Source organism: Oncorhynchus tshawytscha, linkage group LG33 (assembly GCF_018296145.1).
Source record: "Oncorhynchus tshawytscha isolate Ot180627B linkage group LG33, Otsh_v2.0, whole genome shotgun sequence".
In the NCBI taxonomy this organism is placed as follows: domain Eukaryota; kingdom Metazoa; phylum Chordata; class Actinopteri; order Salmoniformes; family Salmonidae; genus Oncorhynchus; species Oncorhynchus tshawytscha.
The window spans coordinates 25,295,522-25,320,892 of record NC_056461.1 but is presented as its reverse complement, the minus strand read 5'-3'; the positions used below and the strand labels follow the sequence as shown (position 1 = coordinate 25,320,892).

The 25,371-nt window shown below is 45.7% G+C and overlaps 1 protein-coding gene across 1 annotated transcript in view; it reads right to left on the bottom strand.

Moving 5' to 3' along the window:
• Window positions 1-4,691: 4,691 nt before the first annotated feature.
• Window positions 4,692-25,371, bottom strand: part of LOC112233482 (protein PRRC2B) — a 50,564-nt gene continuing 29,884 nt past the window's right edge. The window contains 28 exon segments of the mRNA XM_024401145.2: window positions 4,692-7,079; window positions 9,000-9,227; window positions 9,567-9,698; window positions 9,966-10,029; window positions 10,341-10,420; window positions 10,539-10,577; window positions 10,780-10,947; window positions 11,081-11,446; window positions 11,617-11,714; window positions 11,849-12,032; window positions 12,209-12,310; window positions 12,496-12,851; window positions 13,032-13,173; window positions 13,629-13,741; window positions 13,931-14,094; window positions 14,273-16,607; window positions 16,966-17,037; window positions 17,040-17,169; window positions 17,558-17,706; window positions 17,919-18,264; window positions 19,726-19,885; window positions 20,018-20,105; window positions 20,239-20,408; window positions 20,580-20,716; window positions 20,815-21,140; window positions 21,357-21,500; window positions 21,698-21,761; window positions 21,874-21,976. Coding sequence (XP_024256913.2) covers window positions 9,006-9,227; window positions 9,567-9,698; window positions 9,966-10,029; window positions 10,341-10,420; window positions 10,539-10,577; window positions 10,780-10,947; window positions 11,081-11,446; window positions 11,617-11,714; window positions 11,849-12,032; window positions 12,209-12,310; window positions 12,496-12,851; window positions 13,032-13,173; window positions 13,629-13,741; window positions 13,931-14,094; window positions 14,273-16,607; window positions 16,966-17,037; window positions 17,040-17,169; window positions 17,558-17,706; window positions 17,919-18,264; window positions 19,726-19,885; window positions 20,018-20,105; window positions 20,239-20,408; window positions 20,580-20,716; window positions 20,815-21,140; window positions 21,357-21,500; window positions 21,698-21,761; window positions 21,874-21,976 — 6,454 coding nt within the window. The 3' untranslated portion in view covers window positions 4,692-7,079; window positions 9,000-9,005.

Here is a 25,371-nt window from a genome sequence, read left to right as displayed (position 1 = left end):
TAACTCGGCCTGGCCACTCAGGAACATTAGCTATGCTAAAAATGGGCTCCCGAGTGGCGCAGCAGTCTAAGCCACTGCATCTCAGTGCTAGAGGCGTCAATACAGACACCCTGGTTTGATTCCAGGCTGTATCACAACCAGCTGTGATTGGGAGTCCCATAGGGCGGCACACAATTGGCCCAGCGTTGCCCGGGTTTGGCCAGCATAGGCCGTCATTGTAAATAAGAATTTGTTCTTAACTGACTTGCCTGAGTAAGTAAAAAGTATTGGTAAGTAACTACAGTGTAGATTTGGATTTTCTGTTTCTTTTTGTATCCTGAAAAACTCCCCAGTGTTTAATGATTACAAGCATACCTATAACATGATGCAGCCACCACTATGCTTGAAAATATGGAGAGTGGCACTCAGTAATGTGTTGTGTTGAATTTGCCCAAACAAAAAGTTTGCCACAATTTTTTGCAGCATAACTTTAGTGCCCTGTTGCAAACAGGAGCCATTAAACTCTGTAACTGTTTAAAGTCACCATTGGCCTCATGGTGAAATCCCTGAGAGGTTTCCTTCCTCTCCGGCAACTGAGTTAGGAAAGACGCCTGTATCTTTGTAATGACTGGGTGTATTGATACACTGAGTTAGGAAGGATGCCTGTATCTTTGTAATGACAGGGTGTATTGATACACCATCCAAAGTGTAACTAATAACTTCACTATGCTCAAAGTGATATTCAATGTATGCTTTTTAATTTGTAAATTTTTTTTGTAGCCTAGTGGTTAGAGCGTTGGACTAGTAACCGAAAGGTTGCAAGTTCAAATCCCCGAGCTGACAAGGTACAAATCTGTCGTTCTGCCCCTGAACAAGGCAGTTAACCCACTGGCCGTCATTGAAAATAAGAATTTGTTCTTAACTGACTTGCCTAGTTAAATGAAGGTAAAATAAATCTGTGTTTGAAATTCATTGCTCGACTGTGGGACCTTCAGATAATTGTATGTGTGGGGTACAGTGATGAGGTAGTCATAAAAAAATGACGTTAAACACTATTATTGCACACAGCGTGAGTCCATTCGACATATTATGTGACTTGTTTAAGCAAATATCTACTCCTGAACTTATTTAGTCTTGCCATAATAAAGGAGTTGAATAGTTATTGACTCAAGACATTTTTGGCTTTTCATTTTTAGTTAATTTGTAAAAACAATTGAAAACAGAATTCCACTTTGACATTATGGGGTATTGACAAAAAATGATCTAAATTTCATCCATTTTAAATTCAGGCTGTAACACAACAAAATGTGAAAAAGGTCAAGGGGTGTGAATACTTTCTGAAGGCACTGTATGTACAAAATATAACACAAAATGTGGGTGCGCCAGGCCATGCAAAAGTTGGCATTTATGAATGTAATGAATGTAACTCTTGTAACTTTATGAATGTAACTTGATGTGAGAATGTGCTTAGTTTCCCATAAACCGCAGAATAAGTTTCTCGCATTTTCTGACTGATGGTTTCATACTGTCCAAGTAGCCTACAGGCCTTCAGCATCCCATCTCAAATTTTCAGGGAGGTATATATTTGTTGTTCTTCAAAAAATACAAAAAACGCACATACACACAAACATCAATGACATCACACCTTCCCAGACCCACCTGCTCACAACCCCATCTCCAGCGCCCGCATCACTCTCCACCACATGGCCTCAAACTGCACCATTTTGTTTCTCTCCATCGCCCACACACTTTCAACATTTAGATAATAAATCAACGTTGTTTACACGTCACTTCAATTAAATTATGTTGAAGCAACGTGAAATAGACGTTGAATTGACGTCTGTGCCCAGTGGCCAACATAAAAACATGATTTAATTGAAATTATTTAATTCTAACGATCCACAAATTATTTAATTCAAACGATTTCTTTCAGAAACTGTCAGATACAGCCAATGTCACTGTAAAAGATTAAAACGTACTGCCAACACCTCCAGAGACATTTGATCAAGTTTGCCATTTCCTTTAGAAACATCCTTATTCCAATACTTCCAAAGTATAAAGAAAATAAGGGTGTTATTAAACAACCTTTTATTGGTCACATATATCACAATAAAAGGTGAATGATGGGTGTTTTCAAGCTGAGTTTTATTGCTTGTTCACACATGCACAGTTTCAGGACGGGTCTGATTTACAACGGGAAACATGGGTGTGTATGGCGTGTGCCAAGTATAGAAATCTCTATATTTTTGTACGTGCGGAGTCTTTTCAGAAATGGCATATGCAGATATTTAGTGTGAAATGTATGCAGCGGTTATAAATGAGGCCACTGAACCTTTATAGCAAAGGAATTATTGCATTTGTCCTTTGACAGCAAGGTAGTTGGTTCTAGCCCTGCTCCGGCTTCTCAAGAGTAGGGCACTATATCTGCCAAGATGTCTGGACCTTTATGGCACAGGAATGCTTGCCCGGTGTGTAATCATTACTCCAAAATAGCAAAAATGTTCGCAATGAAAATTAGCATTTATTATTGGAAGTTCAAGTTAGTCCCCCCGTTTGGTTCCTTGTGAAGACAGTCGACTTGATTCTCCCTAGCCAAATCATTTCCCTAGCCCACAGCCAGCAGATGCCGATATTGAATCATTTCATTTTACCATCCAAAGGGAATGCATGGAGCCCAGGCCAGAGAGAGGGAGGCGAAGCCAGCTGCCTATGCTAAACACATCCTTAACTATTACACGGAACCCAAACCAGCTGCGTGAGTGCGCCATTGTGCGCTATCGTGGATACATTTATTTTGTCCCCCTACACCAAATGCGATCACGTCACGTAGGTTAAAATATCAAAACAAACTCTGAACCAATTACATTAATTTGGGGACAGGTTGAAAAGCATTAAACATGTATGGCAATTTAGCTAGTTAGCTTCCACTTGCTAGCTAATTTGTCCTATTTAGCTACCTTGCTGTTGCTAGCTAATTGCCCTGGGATATAAACATTGAGTTGTTATATTACCTGAAATGCACAAGGTCCTCTAAATCCACACATAAAACGGCCAACCGAATCGTTTCTAGTCATCTCTCCTCCTTCCCGGCTTTTTCATCTTTGAACTTATGTGGTGATTGGCACACTTTCATAGTATTACCACGACAACCGGCAAAACATTGTCTTTCAATCACCCTGAGGAGATGGCACGTACCTGCTTCTACAAACCAATGAGGAGATGGGAGGGGCAGGACTTGCCTCAGAAATAGAAAGGAGTTCTATTTTAGCCCTTAGCGCTAGACACTCGTTGGCGTGTGCGAGCAGTGTGGGTGCAATAATTGAATAACATAGATTTTTAAATTTATTTTGCAATGCTCGCATCGGTGTAGTCAGCCTATAAAGCAATTGACAAGGTTTTTGTGTGGGGGCAATGAGACAGTGTCAAACTGAGTCAAGATGAACATGAACTGCCATTTTGATTTGTGATGCTTATTTAATACATGTTTTGTAATGCGTAGGTTTTTAAGAGTGATATGTGTGATGCACCTGACTGAGAAAAAACACTATATCGCAGTTGTCCCTGTTGAAATTCGAGACAGTCTATGTATATGTATTAGGCTAGCATAGCATCTAACTCTCCATTGAATACAGGCGATTAACGCAACCCCTCATCGAATATTTTAAAAAGTATTAAAATAATGAGACTTATCTACCAATCCAAAGACAAGACGGGAGCTGCACAGCCCACCATTTCAAATCCATTGTTAGGATGGAGACAATACAAGTAAGTATCTAATCATTATATCCATATCTTTGCCCTGGTTGAACGCTGGGCGTTAACATTATAAATTAGCATTAGCCACTCTAGCGTGGTGGTGGAAAATTGTGTTTCATAAAGAAAGTATGCATATTTCCCCCGCCTTCTCGCCGTTACAGCTAGTTAAGGAGGAAATCGACGCCTTTGCAGCTTGAATGTTTTATGTACGAACTCGTCCACAGGGAAAAGTGTGTATAACCGGCTGCATGCATGCATGCTCGTTGGACTGTAAAATTAAATGACTCAATATCGCCATCTGCCGGCCGTTTGGGGTACATTCTCCCTGGACGATAAAGGGCCGACTGCCACGTTCAAAAGTGTTCGAAATTCGCGAGTGTTTTAGAACATAGACACATTCGTGACATTCAACTTTATTCCCCATAACATGTAAATATATTTACCCCATTTATAATGCAGTTCATCAGTACACTTTGTACAAGCAACGTAAAGTGACCGATATAGCTCACTTTGAGAGGTGCGTTGCACGACAAAAGTTTTCAAACGTAACTTACCGTCATCAGTTGACAACTTTCTAGACCACCTTATGTATCTACAACTTGACGTACACAAAGTTTGAGTTCAAATGTTTACCTTCTACTTGATTTATTCCGTCAAGATGTCCTGATATGTCCTGTTTAGAGTGCAAGTGCTGAACAATTCTCTGCAGTGTAGAAAGCCCCCTTTGTCTTGACAAAAATTCGTGGAATTCGACACTTATGACGTCATGACATTCACTTGGTTTATTTTTCCGCAGGTAAAAACCACCATATGTCGGTTATTTGATACGATAGGCACGATAACCCGTTTGTATTGCTGTTGCAGCCGCACAGGGTTGGTACATTTTATTAGTACAAAATATTCTAATACCTTTATCCAACTGACAGCCTTGAACACAAAACACATTCAAAAAGGACAACGGTTTTGAAAAAGCACAACGGCTTTATTTCTCTCTCAAGCTCTTAACAAGGAAAGGGCGAATATGATCACATATCAGGAAGGATACTGTTGGATCTGTGCCAGAGTGCACTGGTCCTCTGACAAATCAAATATGACTCTTAAAAGTACAAAAAAAAATAAGCGTCATGGCGATATCTTGGTGTCGGTACAGTAATAGAAGTCGAGCACGGAAACCAAATGCAGTTTCTCAGGTGTGTATGAGGTTTCAGTGTCCACCTTTTCCCTGTCCAAAAACTGACAGGGTCCTGTCACTGCAAAAAGCAGGAAAGCCATCACAACGTCCAATAAGCCAATCCACAAGTTAAAGCAGTCCACCCTGTGAGAACATAAGTGACCTTTTAAACATTTATCATTTTATTAGTGATACAATATATAAATCAAACATGTTTTGACTCCCACCCTCCCCGACTGACCACAACTCGGAATATAATGAACAGGTATGCATAATGTACAGACATCAGTGACAAAGATGAGTGAACATTTTGTAGTGTCATGGAGCATTATAATAAGCAGTAACATTTCTAAACCTTTATGACATTGGAATAGTAAATGACTTTCAAAATGTGACAAAAAAAAAATGCAAACAGATCACATTTTTCAAACAAAAAATAAATGCTTTAATATTCCTTCTGAGAGCCCAAAGCAACTGCAACGTTCACAAAAAAAATGTTACACGAAGATAGTACATTAATTCATCAAGCATCTAATCCCCCTCCATTATCATCAAATTGTAACATAGAAATAGATATTTGGACCCTGATTGAGAGTTCTAGTTAGGTTGCTTTTATTACCCGGAGACTTTACATGGTGCTGAACGTTCACTAGGGAGGTATGCCTACTAATTTCTTCACTAACCTCCATCTTTCCATCGAGTTGTGTTAACAAAAAAAAAAAAAAACACAATACAGAGAAGTGTTTATAATAGCTCTAGGAGAAAAAGCAAAAATACTCCAGGAGAGGGATATAAAATCACTTGACATGTATCAGATGTGATTCAGATTTCAACTCATTACAACCAAATGGATAGCGATAGAAAGAATTTGAATCAGCTATTGGGATCGTACAGTAAGTCAATGAAGCCCACCCTCACTCCCCAAAACTAAAGAATAACTCCACATTTTTTTGCCAGCTTGGTTGATCAAAACCACACACACACACACACTGCAGCGGCACATGTCCACTGACTTCAGAGCCTTTTGAAATGTTGTGACGGAATCCTGGATCAGGCCCTGCGGTTAACCCATGTTCAGCACATCACATGCACACACTGCATCAAAGCCAGGGAAGCTTCAAATGAGGCAACATGATTTCTCTAAAATAGGAAATACATAAAGGCGAGAGTCACATAAAAGCAAAAAAACTGCCTTTAAAAAAAAAACGGAAACATTTTCTAAGAATCTAAGCAGTTTTGTCACAGTTCACGTGCTGTGTGAAGTACCCTGGGAGGGTGACACACCCCAGGTCACGCCTTTCAACGTCTACACACAATGTCCTCAAACCTGGGTTTGAAGGATTTTTATTGAATAAAAGGAGTCCTTGAATAGAGCAAATAGGAGATGACGACTAAAAAAATAATAAAAAACTCCACAGTTATCAGCGAAAAATGACAAAGAGTTGGGGGGGGGGTGAAAAAGGTGCCGCTCTGCAATTCTTTTTTTAAAACACTTATAGATTTGCTTTCTTGTGGTGACATGTCAAGTGTCTGCCTCATCTACAAGGCTACAGACCAAAAAGGTAAGTACAGTTTGGCAAAAAAGGGGTGAATTACGACGGTGAACTATCTGCAGGAGCTGGCCGTTTCCTTTTTCGGACTCTGATGGCGAGCAACACAGAAAACGTGAATTTCTATTCTCTTTTTTGTTACCATTATCCTTCTCTCAAAATGGACATTAACATTAATAAATAAAGACGACCTTGAAGAGTCTGCTTAGAAGAGTGTCCAAAACTATTGTCTATGTATATATTTATATATATTTATATATCTCTATATGTGGTGTTTAATAATAATAATAATAATAATAATGTCCGGTTCTGAAAGTTGGTGTCAGGTTCTGGGAGTTGATACAGTATCCCTGCCCTTCAGTCTGGCGCCGACCTGGGGTTTTGTGAGAGAAGGCTGAGAGGTGGGCCGAGGGAGGAGGCAGGGGTTTGCGTCTTCCAGAAGCAGGTTTTGTGAAGGTTAAAAGGAGGTTTAAGGTCCGTTGCTATGCCTTGCCCTCTTCCACTTTGATGACTCTGGTGCATGGTGCTGGTTTGCCCTGCCAGCCGGGAAGGGGCTCCTGGAGGTTGCTGGTCATCAGGCAGTGCCTTCCCCTCACCCACCAGCTGGCGCCTATCCCACAGGGCTTTACTCGAACACACACAAGAAATTCAAGGTTAACATTTCATATGGTTTTCAAATGGGCAACAAAACACTGTTACAAGTAGGGCAGTGGCGATATCAAATTAATTCAAATGAATGTTCACCAAAAGCCAGTACCACAAGTATTACATTTTTTATTATTTAGTTTTGACGAGTTTGTTCTCATGTTTTTTTGGTGTGGTCTACATCACTCCTTCTGTGCTATGTACCTTTCCCAGTTCTCTCACACACACACACACACACACAGTCCCGCACCCTGCCACTCACAACAAGGATGAAAGACCACTTCTCCCTCTGACAGTTTCAACTCTATTTGCATTTGAGGTTTGGTCCAACAGAATCAGTCATATGGACACCGAAACAGACATTTGACTGGAAAACGTAAAATGTTTATGTCTGAATTCTCAAAATTGAGCGCAGAGCAGACCCTACTAAAACGGGAGTATCGATTAACATTCATTCTGGAAAATTAAATGCTCAGTTTGTCGTGCACGGCATTACAGTACTATGTACCGCTAGCAGCATTTTATCCAGAGTGTTGTGCTAGCAGTCTAGTCTGTGTTTTATACATTTGCAATGTGCATAAAGAGGCATTTATACAAGGAATTGTCAACTCGTTCTCATTCTGAGAAATAAGCATCTTATCCAGGTAGACCACTTGATTTCAACATCTAAACAAAGTGGACAGGCTGGTATGCTGTTCAAACAGGTGGAAACGGACAGAAGGCTGTGTTCATAACAGTTCAACTGTTCTACCTTGATACCTAGCAAATATATCCAAGTTCGCTAGACTTCAAATATAAAGATTAGCTGACTTCTCACGAACACGTGGGTTGAGAGATTGTGTTGATTTTCTATAATGCACCTGCTAATCACCTGCTACAAGAAGTTGGTCATTATTAGTGGAAGTGCACGGTTCTGTTAAAATTTCTAACAAAAATTGCATTTTCATAGACTGACATGACAGCCAGATGTGATTATTGCAAAAAGGCAGGTTAAACTATTTTTATAAAATAATGTAATTAGTAGTGGGTCTTATGGTTGTGGACTGTTTATATTTAGCCTAGGTATACTTTTACAAGCTCTGAAATCATTACACTATTTGAAATGAAGTGTATTGACCTTTAGTTGTACAACAAAGCTTAGAGAGAAAAAAAGAAGATGATACATATCATGAATCGCCCATATGTTTGCCTTTTATTTGATATGATTTTTAGGCCATGTCAAGGGAAATAGTTAAAACATTGTTTTAAAAACAGTCTAATAGCAAAAATTGGACACCATAAAAAAAAAGCTATTATCAAGCATCAGCCCAATGTATTGTTAGCAACAAGTATTACGCACTGAAACATATATATTTTGATGTCTTCTGACGACTATAAATCCAGAAAACCAAACAACGCATATGCCAGTAAATGCTTTTATGTACCAGCAAGCATGTGCCTACATGATTAGGCTTTCTATGTCTATGAGCACCATTCAGTCAAAAGCAGTTCCCCAGGTAAGCTCATTGACAAATTAATCTTGTAATGAGAGAACTCATCCTTCCGGCACCACATTACTGGTTATGACTCAATATAATATGGTCATTAATAACTACAATAGTTCACAGCAGTACATCCAGAGTTCATTCAAAGCCATCTATAAAGAGAGTTCAGGCTAACTTGGAAAACTACTAGTCACTTGGCAACGAACATGGAGGAGAGTTGAGGTGCTGCCAGTGGCGATTGAAGTCACATGACACCCTTTTAACCAATCAAATTATGTTTAAGTGATAATCCACAGAAACCTACAATCTGACATAAACAGCAAGGACCAAACTCTCCACATATGGCTCTTATTACATACATTTGCACATTGGATTGGAGAAAAACAAAAAACAAATGGATTCAAATCAAATTACCTGTATTTACAGTGGATGGCTCACCTTCATGCCATCCTCCGGCCCCTTGACGGAGGGCTCGGGGGCCAAGGGGGGTGGAGTGGGGGGCTCGCGCCCAGGGTTGGGATAAGGGGGAGCGGATGATGACGGTCTTGTTGACCTGCATGACAGGTCTCTGGATGGGGGTGGGGAAGGGGCCGGTGGTGGGGGACGCATGTGCATAACCATGCTGCCCTGAGGAGGAGGGACCTAGAGGGCGGAGGCGGCAGGCAGGGAAATACACACACTGTTAGCATGGCAACATGGCTCAGTATATCTGCATGGTTATCTTTAGGCAAACCTTGGGGGTAGTGGAGACTTGTGCAAGGCCGCAAATATTTTCCACAGAAAGAATACCAAAATTATATGTAATAATATTGCTTTATGCTCATGACTCAAAAGTACCTCAAGGTCTTGAGTGGCCGTTTTACCATTGTGTGAGAGCAGTTCAAGGTAGCTGCATGACAACACTGATCAGTCATTTAAAATGGTGCAACAACATCAGTGATTTAAATAAAGCAGAATGATTGAGTGTGAGGTTTCTATAACCTTGCCGTGGAGGGGGCACAGCGGGGCCTCAAACCAGCCGGTGGCCGGGTCTCTGTAGCAGCAACTACAGGTCAGGCCAGGGCCACTGCAGGCCCAGCCTCGTTGCTGAACAGCCTGCATGGAGGTCGTCTTCTGTTTCCAATGAAATGGGAGGGGGAGGCTATATGAGTGTGTGTGTATAAGCAGCTGGGATTGTTTGAGTCATGACCGTTTGTGTGTGTGTGTCATGCCTGCTAGTGTCAGAGCAGTGTGCAGTGCCTGTAAAATTGTGTTTGTTCATATGAAAGTGTGTGAAGTGCTCTGGAGGACCTTGATTGATTGTAGAGTGTGAGCAATAACTAGTGCGACCATTGTGTGTGTATGTACCTAATGTGTGTATGACTATGTGTTGGGTCATACCTGCTGGGTGTAATGTCCAGGCACGGGGCCAGACGGCTTCCCACTGGGGCTGGCAGACCCTGGTCTGAGGGGAGAGAGGGACAGAGATAGATTTACCATTACCTTTTAATAACATATATTTAAAAGTAACTTGAATGCCATTATATGACCACTAAATGTTTCTTAAATTAACTTTTGAACTAACTAGAAGAAAACAAAAAGCATAGGCAGATATTATGTCCGTTTCTAAGTCCAAAAATGTTACTGGAAGCGAACCATGTAGAATCCTTTGCCATGTTACAATAACATGAACACGTGTTTATAAGGATCCAAACTAAAGAGTAGCCGTGTTGCAGTCTAACAGCTTCCGGGTGACATTTAGCTGTTCCAGCTCACCTGTTGTATCCTCCGGGCATGCCCTGGGAGTGATTGGGCTTGTCAGAGAACTGGAAACCTTTCATTTCCATCTGGGAGGTCTAGAGGATAAACAAACAAACATCCATGTAAGAACTTCTCAATTCCATCTATTAAATGTTGTGGCATTAACGTCATAGTTCACCCAAATGACAAATTCACTCATACGTTTTTCCTTACCTTGTAAGTAGTATATGGACCAGTAGAGATTGGGAAATTCTGCGAAAACATTCAAGTAATTGTGATTTAGGTGAACTTTCCCCTCTATTTCAAAGGGATGGGTTTCACTTAATTCAATGTGCATTTTTTCTGTTTATACATGAAATGTTTCCAAATCCAACCTAAAGCTAACATTGACCAATCAAGGTAGTTGGGCTGTATCATTGTTGGAAGGGACACTTGGTGGGTCTCTGGCTCTCACCTCTCTGCTGCCGGTCATGACTGGGGGCTGGGAGCCAGGGGGGAGCATTCTGCGGGCAGCTCCCACGGAGAGGTTCTGGCCCTGCTGGAGCTGGATGGACTGGGGCAGGATGAGGTGCTGCTGGGCAGAGCCATAACGCAGCTGAGAGCCCGGCAAGGGCATGGTCACCTGGAGAGAGAGAGGGGTGATCAATGCATCGGACTTTGAAACATTGAATTATGAGAGTATGTTTCCATTAAAAGCCAAACTAACTGTTTTCCTTCAAACTAACACAAGTGTGCCACAGAGTGGCTCCCCTTACCTGGATGAGCTGGGAGTCCATGAGCTGGGAGGAGCCCATGCCAGGGCCCTGGTTCATCTGGCCGTCATAGACCATGGCCTGGCTGCCATTCATTGGCTGGTAGTGGGAGCCAGACTGGGGCTTGACCATATCTGACGGCTGCATGCCCGGGAAGGCCGAGTAGGGCCCCTTGAGGGGGCCACCACCTGACAGCACCATGGGGCTGGGCTGGGACAGATTGGGGTGCATGTATACCTGGGACCTGAAGGAGGGAATGGAGTTGAACATCTCCTGGGACTGTGAGACGGGCAGGCCCCCCCGGAGACCAAGCTGGGCCTGGGCCTGCAGAGAGGTGTGCAGGGAGATGGGGATCTGCTGGGCAGCTGCCTGCGTGCACACATGGGAAGGAGTGAATTATAATATTACAGTTGGTGTTCCGCTGCACAGTGTAGTTTTGTTGATTATTGCCAAAAAGAAAACCTCCAATAAATGTGTTCTTTATTAAAAAGAAAAATGGAATAAAATCCTGTAAGACCCTATACTTGTGAGTGAAGTACCTGTTGGTAGCTCTGCTGCTGGGTCATGGTTGGGGGCACCAGACGAGGCTGGCTGGGAAAAACATGGCCGTCCAGATACAGCGGGGGGATATGGTTACCTAGAGAGAGGGAAATGCAATTATGTTATTTCAAAAATGGTAATAATAACACACAGATGTAGATTTCATACAATGCATAGTCCTTGGCCAAATATACCAATAATGTCTGTTAATGTGTCTGAGTGTCCCTTTACCCTGCATGGACATGGAAGGCGCCACAGAGGCCACAGGCATGGGCACCCCTCCAAAGGAGCTGTAGCTGACCCCACTGGAGGAGCCTACGGTGCAGGGGGGCTGGGCACCAGCGGCAACCCCACCAGGAGAGCCCTGCTCAGGGAGAGACTGGGAGTTCTCCCACGCCTTACGGGCTGACTCCATCTGAGGAAGAGGGCCGAAGGGAGGCAACTGTTTAGTGAAAGTACACCAAAAAAAACATTTTGGAGTTTACTAACGTTTATCTGATCTGACATTTAGCCAGGTAGGTTATTGAGAATTAAATCTCCAACAAGACTGATTTGTGGAAAGTGAGAGGTAGTGTGGTGGAGGTGGTGTACCTTGAGTGTGAGGTCAGCGCTGGGGAAAGAGATGGGGTTGAGGTTGATGCCAGGCTGCAGGTGGTCTCTACACAGCATGGGGATGGCCTGGGTCAGGGCCGGCTACACACAGACAGAAGTTAACACAACTAGTCAATGACATCTTTTGTCCATTTTACATCTAATTTATATTTATTTAATCAAGCCACTTCACTATGAAGCAATTTCAAGGACTCCTTTCAATACCCCACCCTATAATTATGAGGTGACAATGGAAATCTGGTAGTACTCAGTTTATTTGTACTCACATTGCTGGCAAGGGTGACTTGTAGCTTGGTGACAGGGTTGGACACAGGCACTGGGGTGGACCTGGGCGGTAGGCTGAAGTCAGAGTCCTTGGCGCTAACGCCAAACTCTATGGGCGGCACGGGCAGTACCGTGTCCGCGTGGAGGTTCACACCATTGACAGGTGTAATGGACCCGCCCTCCAGACCCTCCGAGCCCTTGCGGTGCTTGAGTGAGCGCTCGTTGCCGATGGGGCCGGGCTTGTGCTGCTCCTTGCTCTGCTCAGGCCCCGCGTCAGAGTCCTCAGAGTTGGGCTCACTGCCCGTATAAGACACCTGCTTGGTCCACGAGTCTCCTCCAGATGTCTGGACTGACAAAGCTAAAGGGTATGAAAATAATGTAAGAACCACTGGAGTCAAAGATTTTCTTTAACACAGTTGAAAACACAATGTTCATCTGGATAGAAAAGCAGAGTATGGGCAACAGACTGAGTTACTCTCAGTTATCAGATGGGGTGGAAGATGAGTTGTGAGCACAGGGGTGTTGCTCCTACTCCTACCGGAGCTGTTGGTCTCCCAGATCTCAGTGCCCAGGTTGTTGGCAGAGAGGCCCTCCTCTGGCGGATCCATGGTCATGCCACCCTGCTTCTTGGCAAACCGTGGGGGCATCTTGGAGGTGATCGGTCTGTTCTTCACCGACACCTGCAGTTGTGAGGTAGAGGAAGACATTTCTTCATAGATGAAGTACAACATAGCTGCTCAAGTGGCGGCAGGTAGCCAAGTGGTTAGAGCGTTGGACTAGTAACCGAAAGGTTGCAAGATCGAATCCCTGAGCTGACAAGGAAAAAAATCTGTTGTTCTGCCCCTGAACAAGGCAGTTAAAGCACTGTTCCTAGGCTGTCATTGAAAATAAGTAACTGAAAGTAACTGACTTGCCTAGTTAAATAAAGGTAAAATAAAAAAATAAGTCATGTACAACTATACAATTGAGATATTTCTGAAAAAACATTTAAAGTAATTGCTGCTTGCAATAATCAATTTGAAAGTTAGATTTTACTCAATACAGGGTCTATTCTCGAGACACCTAAAGCCCTTGTGCCCATTATTTCAGATGCATTTAAATGTTTTGGGATTATTTTAATGTTCTGTCAATTTACCGGAGCTCCATGATCCTTCCTCCTCCTGTCGTCTTCCTGTGGAAGACGACGCTGCTGTTTTTTGGTCAGGTCCTGGAACCCATCTGGACTGGAACACCCAGCATCCCCCTCAACTGGAAGACATACACTTATGCCATTACAACACACTGTGATAGGAAATATGAAAATAAAATTGACAAAAAGACAACTACGGAGCACATTAAATCAGTCTGTGGGCCACATCTGGTCCATGGGCCACAAGTTTGAGAACCCTGGTTACATTTGAGCCGTGCTTTACTATGAGGTTGGTGCCTGGCACTCACTGTGGTAGCTGTTGAGGTCGTACTGAGACAATGGTTCAGCCAGGTCTCCCTTCACAGACCGAGTCCTCAGCTCCTTGTCCAGCTTCTTCCCTGAGGGTTCGTTGGGCTTGTGGCCCTCCTCAGACTGCTCGACACAGTAGACTAGGCCTGAATCCTCTTTGTTCCTGCAGAAAGGGAGACACATTCCATGAGTCAGGTGTTCCCATTAAAGGGTGTTGCTTTTAAAAGCTATTGTATCATGATGCCATGAGGATGTTTTGAAAAAAAATATATATATATCCACAGTTTTGTTGAACATTCTCGCACCAAGTTAACGTAAGCCAAAGTTAACACAGTACTCACCTCCTATGGTTGGAGGCCCCTCCGTTCTGCCAGCCGTCATTCCTGTTGCAAGAGGGCAGTGCGCTGGGGTTCTCTGAGGAACGGGTCATCTTGTTCCCTTCCAGTAGGGCTGGCTCTCCCTTCCTGTTCTGCCGGTCCACCAGGGGGCGCTGGCTGGAGAAGCTTCTTTTGGCCAGATCCCTCTTCTCCACAGAGCCAAGCTCCCCGTGGCCAGAGTCTGAGTGCACATCTCCACCGTGGGCTTGCTGCTGCCCTCCACCTCGCTTCTCCCTCCAGTCGTTGAAGTCGCTGTTCTCCGAGCCAGTCTCCCAGTCCTCAGCCTGGCCATGCTGACCACCGGACCTCCCTCCCCCTCCGGAGTAGTGGCCACTGGGCCAGCCGTCTTCTCTACCTCCCTCCTTGGAGCGGCCCGACCAGGGGTTGGCGAATCCGTCCGATCCGTTGATATACTCGTCACTGGTCCACTGGCCGCTGCCGGGCTCCCTCTCTTGGCGTAGTCGGCGGAAGCGCGGGGGCTTGTCCTGGCGCGGCGGCCGCCGTCTTCTCAACTGCTGTTGTCCAGGGTTGTCATTGTCTATGTAGTACTCTCCCTCCAAGCCACGGTCCTCTGTGCCATTCTCCATGAAGGAACCGGTAGAGCCGGTAAACTTGGGGGTGTATTTGAGGAGCTCGCGCTCTGCAGGTGGTGGTCTTCTGGGGAAGGTGTCGGTGCCCGGGCCATATCCGTTCTCCTGCATGGGCCCACCGCTGCTGCCGAACTGTGTCCCCCGGCCCCTCCAGGTGGAGGTGTCTCTGGAGCCGTTGTTGAACCCCCGGCCGGTGTTGTAGCCCCTGCCAGTGTCGAGTCTGGGAGGCAGAGAGCGGCCGCCGAAGCCCCTGCTGCTGGCCTTGGCTTTGTCGTCTCGGGCGTCGCTAGCCGCCTGGTCTTCAGTGTACACCTTGTTCGACCTCCACGAGTCTCGGTCAGCCTTCCTGGTCTCTCCCTGCTCTGGGTAGCAGACACCCTCTCCGTTTTCAGAGCCCTTCTGGCGCCGCCGCTTGGGCAGCTCCTCGTACTCGGAGGTCTCGCTCAGAGTCTCACTGACGTTGCGCCTCCTCGGCTTCCCCCTCTGCAGGTCTTCCAACTTGACAAAGTCCCTGGGCAGTCCTCTGCCTCTGCCTGGTCTCTGGGCTCCAGTGGCGTCCCTGCTGTTATTGTTGTAGCTTCCTCTGGGGTTCTCTCCGCCTCGGCCTCCCCGGCCACCTCGGTCCCCTCTGGAGCTGAACTCCCTGAAGCCGCCACGGCTTCGACCTCTACCCGTTCCCCTGGCTCCGGCAAAGGCTTGCTCCTCATCGACGAAGATCCAGTTGTTGCGTCGTGGTGCGGCAGGCTCCCTGCTCTCCTGGTCATCTCTAGAGGACTGGCTCTTCCCGCTGTCCCAGCTGCTCTCCTTGGGCAAATCCTCACTGTGGGGACTGGATGGCTGCTCTACTTTAGCAGGGGCTGGTGGTTGGTGTTGCTTCTCTTCTGGCTGCTTCTCGATAGCAGGTGAGGCAGAGCGTCTGTTACTTACTAGGGGCTGGTTGTCTTTCTTCAGGTCATATACATTGGTGAGCACTTCTTTCTCCAGACGGTAAGGGACTACCTTCTCCCCGGGCTCGACTTTGGGCTTCTCGTTCTCCTTGTCTTCCACTTTGAGGGCCTTGAGCACAGGCTTCTTAATGGGGCCGGTCCTGCGGGTCAGGGTCCTACCGCTGGTCTCAGATGGCTGGCTTACACTGCTGGCGGAGGTAGTGGTGCCAGGATTAAACCACTGGTTCTGAACACCAACACCACCTTCCTTCTTCTGGCCTCCATCTCGCCTCCAGAAGTCTGAGTCAAAGCCCTTTTCCTTGGCTGTGTCGAAGACATCGTCGCGGTGGTCAGTGCTGTCCTTCAGGTGCCCGTCTTTGGGCTCCTGTTTGGAGTAGCCGCCGTCTGCGTTCTGCTGCTGGGGCCGGCTCAGGGCTGTGGAGAGCAGGCGGTCCCTGTCGGGGCCTCTGCTCTGGTGGTAGGCCGGATGCAAGAGGTTGTGAGAGGGGTTGTCTAGGCACTCGTTTCCCCTCTCTTCATACAAGTCCTGCTGGGAGCAGGTCCTGTCAATCCGGTCGTCTGGCTGGCTCCTGTCTGAGCTCTCGTGCTGTCTCTGGTAGGGTGGGGTGAAACTGCGAGGGGGGTAGCCATCTTGGTTCCAAACGGGGTAGGGCTCGGTGGAGGGGGCCCTCCTCTCGTGATGCATGCTGGGGTTGCAACCCTCGTCAGAGGTGGACCCTGGGCTGTTCAAGTGGTCTGGCTGCATCAGCGGTTTCATCATTCCTACACAAAAACAGTTTTTTACAGTAAGAGATATAGGATTGTTTAGGAATCTATATCAGTCTATAAAGATCGATAATGCTGTCACACTAAAAAGATAGATCCTTTTAAAGGGATCCCCTTACCATTCCCTCCTGTACAGGGTTTCCCAACCCTCTCCTTAGGACTCAACAAACTTTTCACATTTTTGTTTTAACCCTAAACTGGCACACTCGATTCAATTAGTCAAAGGTTTGACGATTAGTTGACTAATTGAATCAGGTGTGACAGTTAAACAAAACTGTGAAATGTCTAGGGGGGGCTAAGGAGAGGGTTGGGAAACCCTGCTTTAGTACAACAAGACTATTTTCTCAGGTCTAACCTGAAGAGTGGACAGCGTTAGGGTAGTAGTCCACAGGGGGGCGGCCCTGGGCCATGCGGGGGTCCATGAAGGGGGCATCATCATCCAGCGGGGGTCAAAGCCCAGCACGTGTGGGGGGTAGTAGCCCCTCTGGGGATGGCTGGAGCCGGAGGGGGCAGGGTGGCCAGACTGCTGCTGCCAGTGCTGCATCTTATACACTTGCTCCTGTGAGTGGGAGGGACACAGAGCAGAAACTCATTTAGTATAAACACTGGTACAATTATTCACCTCACATAAGTAAAATAAAAAGTGACTAGCTACAGTTAAAGACCTTTTGGAATTGTACTATAAGCAGTGAGTGGGTCTTTTATTCCTGTTTTGTTGTGTATCCTATTGCTACGTATCCACCACTGAACTAAATAGAAAATGACAAGCACACCCTTCATAATACCCTCCCCTTTCCAGTAAAGAAGGACAGTCGCTACGGAAAACACCTGCTCATGTGAACTCTGACGGGCCTTTCTAGTGCCGCTGGGTGCTAATCCTGGCAGGAATTAAGGATGGGGATTAGGGGCACGAGGGAACGGGCTGTTGCGTCGGCCGGGCGGCTCACCTGCTGCTGCTGCTTTTGGAAGCGGGGCGGGAGGGGAGAGTTGGATTCGGCCCCGGCATCGTCCTCGCTGCGGTAGGAGGCGAAGCCCGAGGTGGCCTTGTCCCTGTAGTCCTGCTGTCTGGGGGAGTGCTCCAAGAGACACTCAGCGTCTGGGACAGGAGAGGGATATAATCCTACTTTTACATAACTACCTCTGTAAACCATTCAGTAAAATGCTCCATTTCAACAATAAGTGAACTCTATCTATCCATCTATATATAACTGAGAAGGTTATTGTTGCAATTGCAAATGAGTATTTTCTCAACTGACCAACCTGGATAAATGTTTATTAAACAAAACAGTAATAGCAGATTGATGTTACCTTTCGTGCCGTACTGACAGCTCTCTGGGTGGATTTTGCTCTCTTTTCCAGGGGACAGTGCTACCTCCTTGCTCTCCCCATCCTTTGCTTCCTCCTCAGACCTCGACAACTGCCTCTCCATCTTCCCAAACTTCTCATCTAGCCTCTTGAGCTTCTCGGCGCATGCGGCCAGTCTTTCCTCGCGGGCACGTCTCTCCTCCTCCTCCCTGCGTCGGCGAGCTCTCTCCACAGCCTCTGAGAGCTCAGGGGAAACAAACTTGGCCCGGGCTGGGACCTGGCGCTCCTCCTGGTCTTCCAGGGGTTCACCCTGGTGGGCCATGCCCAGCCCAGAGCTCTTCTGCTGTGCCTGTAGACGGCACAGAGGTGTTACCATGGGAAGGACTCTCCATGATTTGGGTTCTGTGCTTCTCTGTCTCAGTCTTCTCTGAGCTACAGGTGTACAGTATATACAGCGCATTTGGAAAATATTCAGACACCTCAACTTTCCACAATTTGCTACGTTAAAGCCTTCTAAAATTGATTAAATTGTTCATCTGCACACAATAACCCATTTTGGCAAAGAAAAACGGGTTATAATTTTTTGCAAATGTATTATAAATCGCATTTACAAAAGTATTCAGACCCTTTAATCAGTACTTTGTTGAGGCAACTTTGGGCACTCTGGAGCAGGTGTTCATCTCTGTACTTTGGGCCATTCATCTTTCCCTCAATCATGACCAGTCTCCCAGTCCCTGCAGCTGAAAACATCCCCTACATGCTTCGCAGTAAGGATGGTGTCCGGTTTCCTCCAGACGTGACACTTGGCATTCAGGCCAACGAGTTCAATCTTGGCTTCATCAGACCAGAATCTTGTTTCTCATGGTCAGAGTATTTAGGTACCTTTTGGCAAACTCCAAGCGGGCTGTCCTGTGCCTTTTTACTGAGGAGTGGCTATCCTCTGGCCACTACCCTAAAGGCCTGATTGGTGGAGTGCTGAAGGGAGGGTTGTCCTTCTCGAAGGTTCTCCTATCTCCACAGAGGAACTCCAGAGCTCTACCAGAGTGACCAACGGGTTCTTGGTCACCTCCCTGACTAAGGCCACTCTCCCACGATTGCGCAGTTTGGCCGAGAGGCCTGCTCTACAAAGAGTCTTGGTGGTTCCAAACTTCTTCAATTTGAGAATGATGGAGGCCACTGTGTTCTTGGGGACCTTCAATGCGGCAGAAATGTTTTGGTACAATTCCCCAGATCTGTGCCTCGACACAATCCTGTCTCGGAGCTCTACGGACAATTCCTTCGACCTCATGACTTGGTTTTTGCTCTGATGTGCACTGTCAACTGTGGGACCTTATATAAACAGGTGTGTGCCTTTCAAAATAATGTCCAATCAATTGAATTGACCAGAGGTGGACTCCAAGTTGTAGAAACATCTCAAGGATGATCAATGGAAATAGTATGCAACGGATCTCTATTTCGAGTCTCATAGCAAAGGGTCAATACGGTATATGTTTTTTACTTTAAATACATTTACAAAAAATGTAATTATGGGGTATTGTGTGTAGATTGATTAAATTAATGTTTTTCATCATCAATTTTAAAATAAGGCTGTAACGTAACAAAGTGAATCTCTCGTTCATTGTCTCAACTTTATATTGCCTCCCTTTCCCTGGTCTCCTCTATTTTATGAGCAGTGATAGGTGAAATGACTGAACGGGTTCCTGCCATATTGCTTTCAACTCAAAAAGTCAGAGATTCGTGGTATTGAAGAGGCTAGGGGGACCAGGCAAGGAAGCAGTCTGAGACATAGTGGACCCCGGTATGATCTTACCTGTGCTTCTCCAGAGGGGAACTTGCCATTGGTGTTCCTGTGGGCCATCTGCTCCTGGTAGGCAAGGTAAGCCTCCTCCTCAGGGCCCTCCTGGGGGTATGGCCCCTCTCCTGAGCTCAGGGACAATTGGCGCTCACGACGTTGGTTCTCCCATTCAGCCCTGGATCAGAGATGGACCCAGACAAGCTCACCATCAGTCACTGATACAAGGTCACTGCGCTTAAAATGACAGAACTTGCACCGACAATATTCAATTTAGTCACAAACACAAAGGGGGTGGGGGTAATCTCACCACATCCTGTTTTTTTCACCAGCGACATGCTCCTCCTCATCATCACTGAACTTGAGTTTCTCGCCGTAATCGACTTCTTCATGGATACCTGGAACAGCAAGGGAGCAACATTTTAATTAAGGTCAAACTAGTTCCGTTGGGGCACATGTACAGAAATGCTGCCATTGATGTATGTTGTTTCAGTCTTTGTATGATGACGATAATAACAGGAACCCCCCTACCTGCCCAGCCGTCTTCACAGTCGTTGTCTAGCTCATCCAGATCCTTCAGGTCATCTGCGTTGATGATTGCCGGACGAGGGGGTCTGTCGCCAGGTCGACGGATGGGTCGGGAGGAGGGGTTGCGCAGGGGCCCGCGGATGAAGCGGTTTTCTCCTCTCCCCACCTCGCAACTACATGGAGAATAGGAACATGGGGAGGTGAGAAGTCTGCATTTATTTTTTTTGCTAAGTAAAATAAAATATTCCCAGCATCTGTATTATTCTTCTGAAATAATTCATGATAATTTTAACTGAGCATTGCTCACACTTCCAGACAGTGGGCATATGCAGGTGACTACTTACTTGACAGGCTCTTGGTTGTTATTGGGGTAGGGCTGCCTGAAGGTGGGCCTGTTGTCAAAGCGGACTGGGGCGACCACAGTGACAGGGCCAGTGTGTTCAGCAGTGCCGGGAGCATCACAAGTCTCTTTGGGGCACATCTGAAAACCAATGGCCAAAAAGCATACAGTCAGAACAGAATCTTGCATTATGGTGTCATAAAGAGAAAATAAATGGAGAGTAGTACTGTGCTACATACAAAGGCAGGCAGCATGTCGTGGTAGGTGGTGGTGGTGGTAGGGTGGTGATGGCTCATGGCAGGGGGGGCGGGCCTGCGGAGTGGCTGGGCGGGGCGCAGAGAGATCTCCTTGGGCTCCGGGGCTGGAGTGGTGCTGACAATGGTGGCAGTGGTGGGACTAACCATGGGGGCAGAGAGAATAGAGGAGGCAGAGGGGGGAAGAGGAGGGGGGGAGCTCCCAGTCTCAGCCACGCCGCTGGCTTTGCCCTCGGTCTCTGAAGGCAGGCCGGCCGGCAGGGATGAGGGCACAAGGTTCCTCCCACCACCCTCCCTCCAACTTGTCACATCTGGAGAGACAAGAGGAAAACACATTTGAGAAAACAAGGCCGTGGTATAAGAGTTAAGTGGTGAAATTGCAGCGTATTCAGTTGTTTTAAAGTATGTGTGCAATATTTTCCCATGGCACTTGTTAGATTATTAGCAACTTTGCTGGGAGACATTTGGGCCACTTTTGAACTTCAGTCAATTTTTGTGCCACCACAGCCATTGTTCACTGGACTCACTCTGGGGGCGGAGGCTTGGTCCGGGCCCATACGACGGATCGAAGGTGCTTCTTTCCTTGCCAGCCTTGTCCTGTTCCCCAGCAGCCTTCAGCGTTGGAAATTCCTCGTGAGAGAAGGGCTGCAGTCGGTTTGAGGCCCTTAAACCTGCCATTGCCATAAAAACAAGTGGCACAGCTGTCAGTCAGAGAAGTAAAAAATAAAACAGAGGCTGCCCGAGAATCATTATGAGGTGTGGTGGAGACATGCAGTAAATTGGCATATGTCAGAGGTCTGATAGCAAATCCATCAGTTGACCACAGACACAGTGATTTTAAGCAGTTGGGTTTCCCATTCTAACTCACCATCTAGTTCTACGGCCTTTCCATTTAGATGGGCCCATTGCTTTGGTCCACTTGTGTTTGTGCTCTGTAGAAAGGAAGGAATTTTAATGAACTTGAAAAACACAATTCCAATAAAAACAATACAATGTGAAACCACAAGCTGTAGAAGATAAAAAGTAGAGAGAGGCCAAACCCACCTCCTGACTGGCTACCGGTGTGGTCTTCTGGAGATTGGAGACAGATTTCTGTAAAGCCAGCTGCGGCTGCAACTCCAGCAGCTGTTGTGTTGATGCAATGGAACTGAGGGAGGAGATAGAGGGAACCATCACTCCATCAGTTCATGACAAAACACAGAGGCAGACTAGATGCATACACATCTTGTGCCAAGACACATACTGTGCACAGTATCACTTCGGCACATTACAGAGCTCGAACACATAACCCAGCAAGAATCTCTTGGAGAATTTAAAAAATAAATAGTACACATACTTCTCGCATACCAGGCAGCATTACAAAAATACTCACTTTTCTGCTGTCTGGAATCAAATGACTAGTGCGAGAAAGTGACGGACCTGTATGCAAATAACACTAAATAAAAAGTAGCACCCTAATGTTGGTTTTATAATTGCCATATGTTTGGTGTTCATGCAACATTGCAATAGTCATCCGGCTCGCACTCCTCCAACCACCCACACACGCTAAACAATAGAGTGGTCACTTCCCACCACTCAACTCCCACACAGACAGCTCTACGGCCTGCATGTCAGCGAACCTTGAGGTAGCAAACAAACGCCTCAAGTCTGCGAGACAAAGACGCAACTACACTTGGGACTAAGTGTTTGAACGCATCCATACAAAAGTGCACAGACACACTCTGCAGGAAAGTGTACAGAAACAAACTCCAACAAATTGTGTACCAGGTGAACAAAACCCCATTTCTTTGCTCACCAATGCCACTATCCCCCTATTCTTGCATCATCCAGCGAATGTTACAGTGGGGCAAAAAAGTATTTAGTCAGCTACCAATTGTGCAAGGGCTAGAGCAGTGATGTTTTGGGGCTGTTGCTGGGCAACACGGACTTTCAACTCCCTCCAAAGATTTTCTATGGGGTTGAGATCTGGAGACTGGCTAGGCCACTCCAGGACCTTGAAATGCTTCTTACGAAGCCACTCCTTCGTTGCCCGGGCAGTGTGTTTGGGATCATTGTCATGCTGAAAGACCCAGCCACGTTTCATCTTCAATGCCCTTGCTGATGGAAGGAGGTTTTCACTCAAAATCTCACGATACGTGGCCCCATTCATTCTTTCCTTTACACGGATCAGTCACCCTGGTCACGTTGCAGAAAAAACAGCCCCAAAGCAGGATGTTTCCACCCCCATGCTTCACTGTAGGTATGGTGTTCTTTGGATGCACCTCAGCATTCTTTGTCCTCCAAACACGACGAGTTAAGTTTTTACCAAAAAGTTATATTTTGGTTTCATCTGACCATATGACATTCTCCCAATCTTCTTCTGGATCATCCAAATGCTCTCTAGCAAACTTCAGACTGGACATGTACTGGCTTAAGCAGGGGGACACGTCTGGCACTGCAGGATTTGAGTCCCTGGCGGCATAGAGTGTTACTGATGGTAGGCTTTGTTACTTTGGTCTCTGCAGGTCATTCACTAGGTCCCCCCGTGTGGTTCTGGGATTTTTGCTCACCGTTCTTGTGATCATTTTGACCCCACAGGGTGAGATCTTGCGTGGAGCCCCAGATCGAGGGAGATTATCAGTGGTCTTGTACGTCTTCCATTTCCTAATAATTGCTCCCACAGTTGATGTCTTCAAACCAAGCTGCTTACCTATTGCAGATTCAGTCTTCCCAGCCTGGTGCAGGTCTACAATTTTGTTTCTGGTGTACTTTGACAGCCCTTTGTTCTTGGCCATAATGGAGTTTGACTGAGGTTGTGGACAGGTGTCTTTTATACTGATAAGTTCAAACAGGTGCCATTAATACAGGTAACGAGTAGAGGACAGAGGAGCCTCTTAAAGAAGAAGTTACAGGTCTGTGAGAGCCAGAAATCTTGCTTGTTGGTAGGTGACCAAATACTTATTTTCCACCATAATTTGCAAATAAATTCATTAAAAATCCTACAGTGATTTTCTGGATTTTTTTTCCTAATTTTGTCTGTCATAGTTGAAGTGTACCTATGATGAAAATGGCCTCTCATCTTTTTAAGTAGGAGAACTTGCACAATTGGTGGCTGACTAAATACTTTTTTGCCCCACAGTACCTATTGGTTGTGCAAGAGATTACATGTTCTCAGAATACAAAACCCATTGATTTCCTGAAAGATGTTGGATCATGGGAATACATGAATCCAAGAGTGCATCTCAGTCTATTATGGTTTCTTTTCCTCATCTCCACTAATTTATCTGCACGGACATGGAAAAACTGAATAGGTGACCGAAATTCAACACTTTTCAGATCAGTAGCTAGGTTTCCATCCAACTGGCGACAGTTTCATGCAAATGTTCTATAATCTGCATAAAAACAATATGCACATATTCCCACCAGAGACGTACAGTTGAAGACATAAGTTTACATACACTTAGGTTGGAGTCATTAAAAATTGTTTTTCACCCATTCCACAAATTTCTTGTCAACAAACTATAGTTTTGGGAAGTCGGTTAGGACATCTACTTTGTGCACGACAGGAGAAATGTTTCAAACAATTGTTTACAGACAGATTATTTCACTGTATCACAATTCCAGTGGGTCAGACGTTTACATACACTAAGATACCTTTAAACAGCTTGGAAAATTCCAGAAAATGATGTCAGAAGCTTCTGATAGGATAATTGACATCATTTGAGTCCATTGCAGGTGTGCCTGTGGATGTATTTCAAGGCGTACCTTCAAACTCAGTGCCTCTAATTGACATCATGTGAAAATCAAAAGAAAATCAGCCAAGACCTCAGATTTAAAAAATGTAAAAAATTGTAGACCACCACAAGTCTGGTTCATGCTTGGGAGCAATTTCCAAAACGCCTGAAGGTACCACGTTCATCTGTACAAACAATAGTACGCAAGTATAAACACCATGGGACCACACAGCCGTCATACCGCTCAGGAAGGAGACGCGTTCTGTCTCCTAGAGATGAACGTACTTTGGTGCGAATAGTGAAAATCAATCCCAGAATAACAACAGACATTGTGAAGATGCTGGAGGAAACAGGTACAAAAGTACACTGCTCAAAAAAATAAAGGGAACACTTAAACAACACAATGTAACTCCAAGTCAATCACACTTCTGTGAAATCAAACTGTCCACTTAGGAAGCAACACTGATTGACAATACATTTCACATGCTGTTGTGCAAATGGAATAGTCAACAGGTGGAAATTATAGGCAATTAGCAAGACACCCCCAATAAAGGAGTGGTTCTGCAGGTGGCGACCACAGACCACTTCAGTTCCTATGCTTCCTGAAACAGACTCCATGAGGGTGGTATGTGGGGGTTGTGCTTACAGCCCAACACCGTGCAGGACGTTTGGCATTTGCCAGAGAACACCAAGATTGACAAATTCGCCACTGGCGCCATGTGCTCTTCACAGATGAAAGCAGGTTCACACTGAGCACGTGACAGAGTCTGGAGACGCCGTGGAGAACGTTCTGCTGCCTGCAACATCCTCCAGCATGACCGGTTTGGCG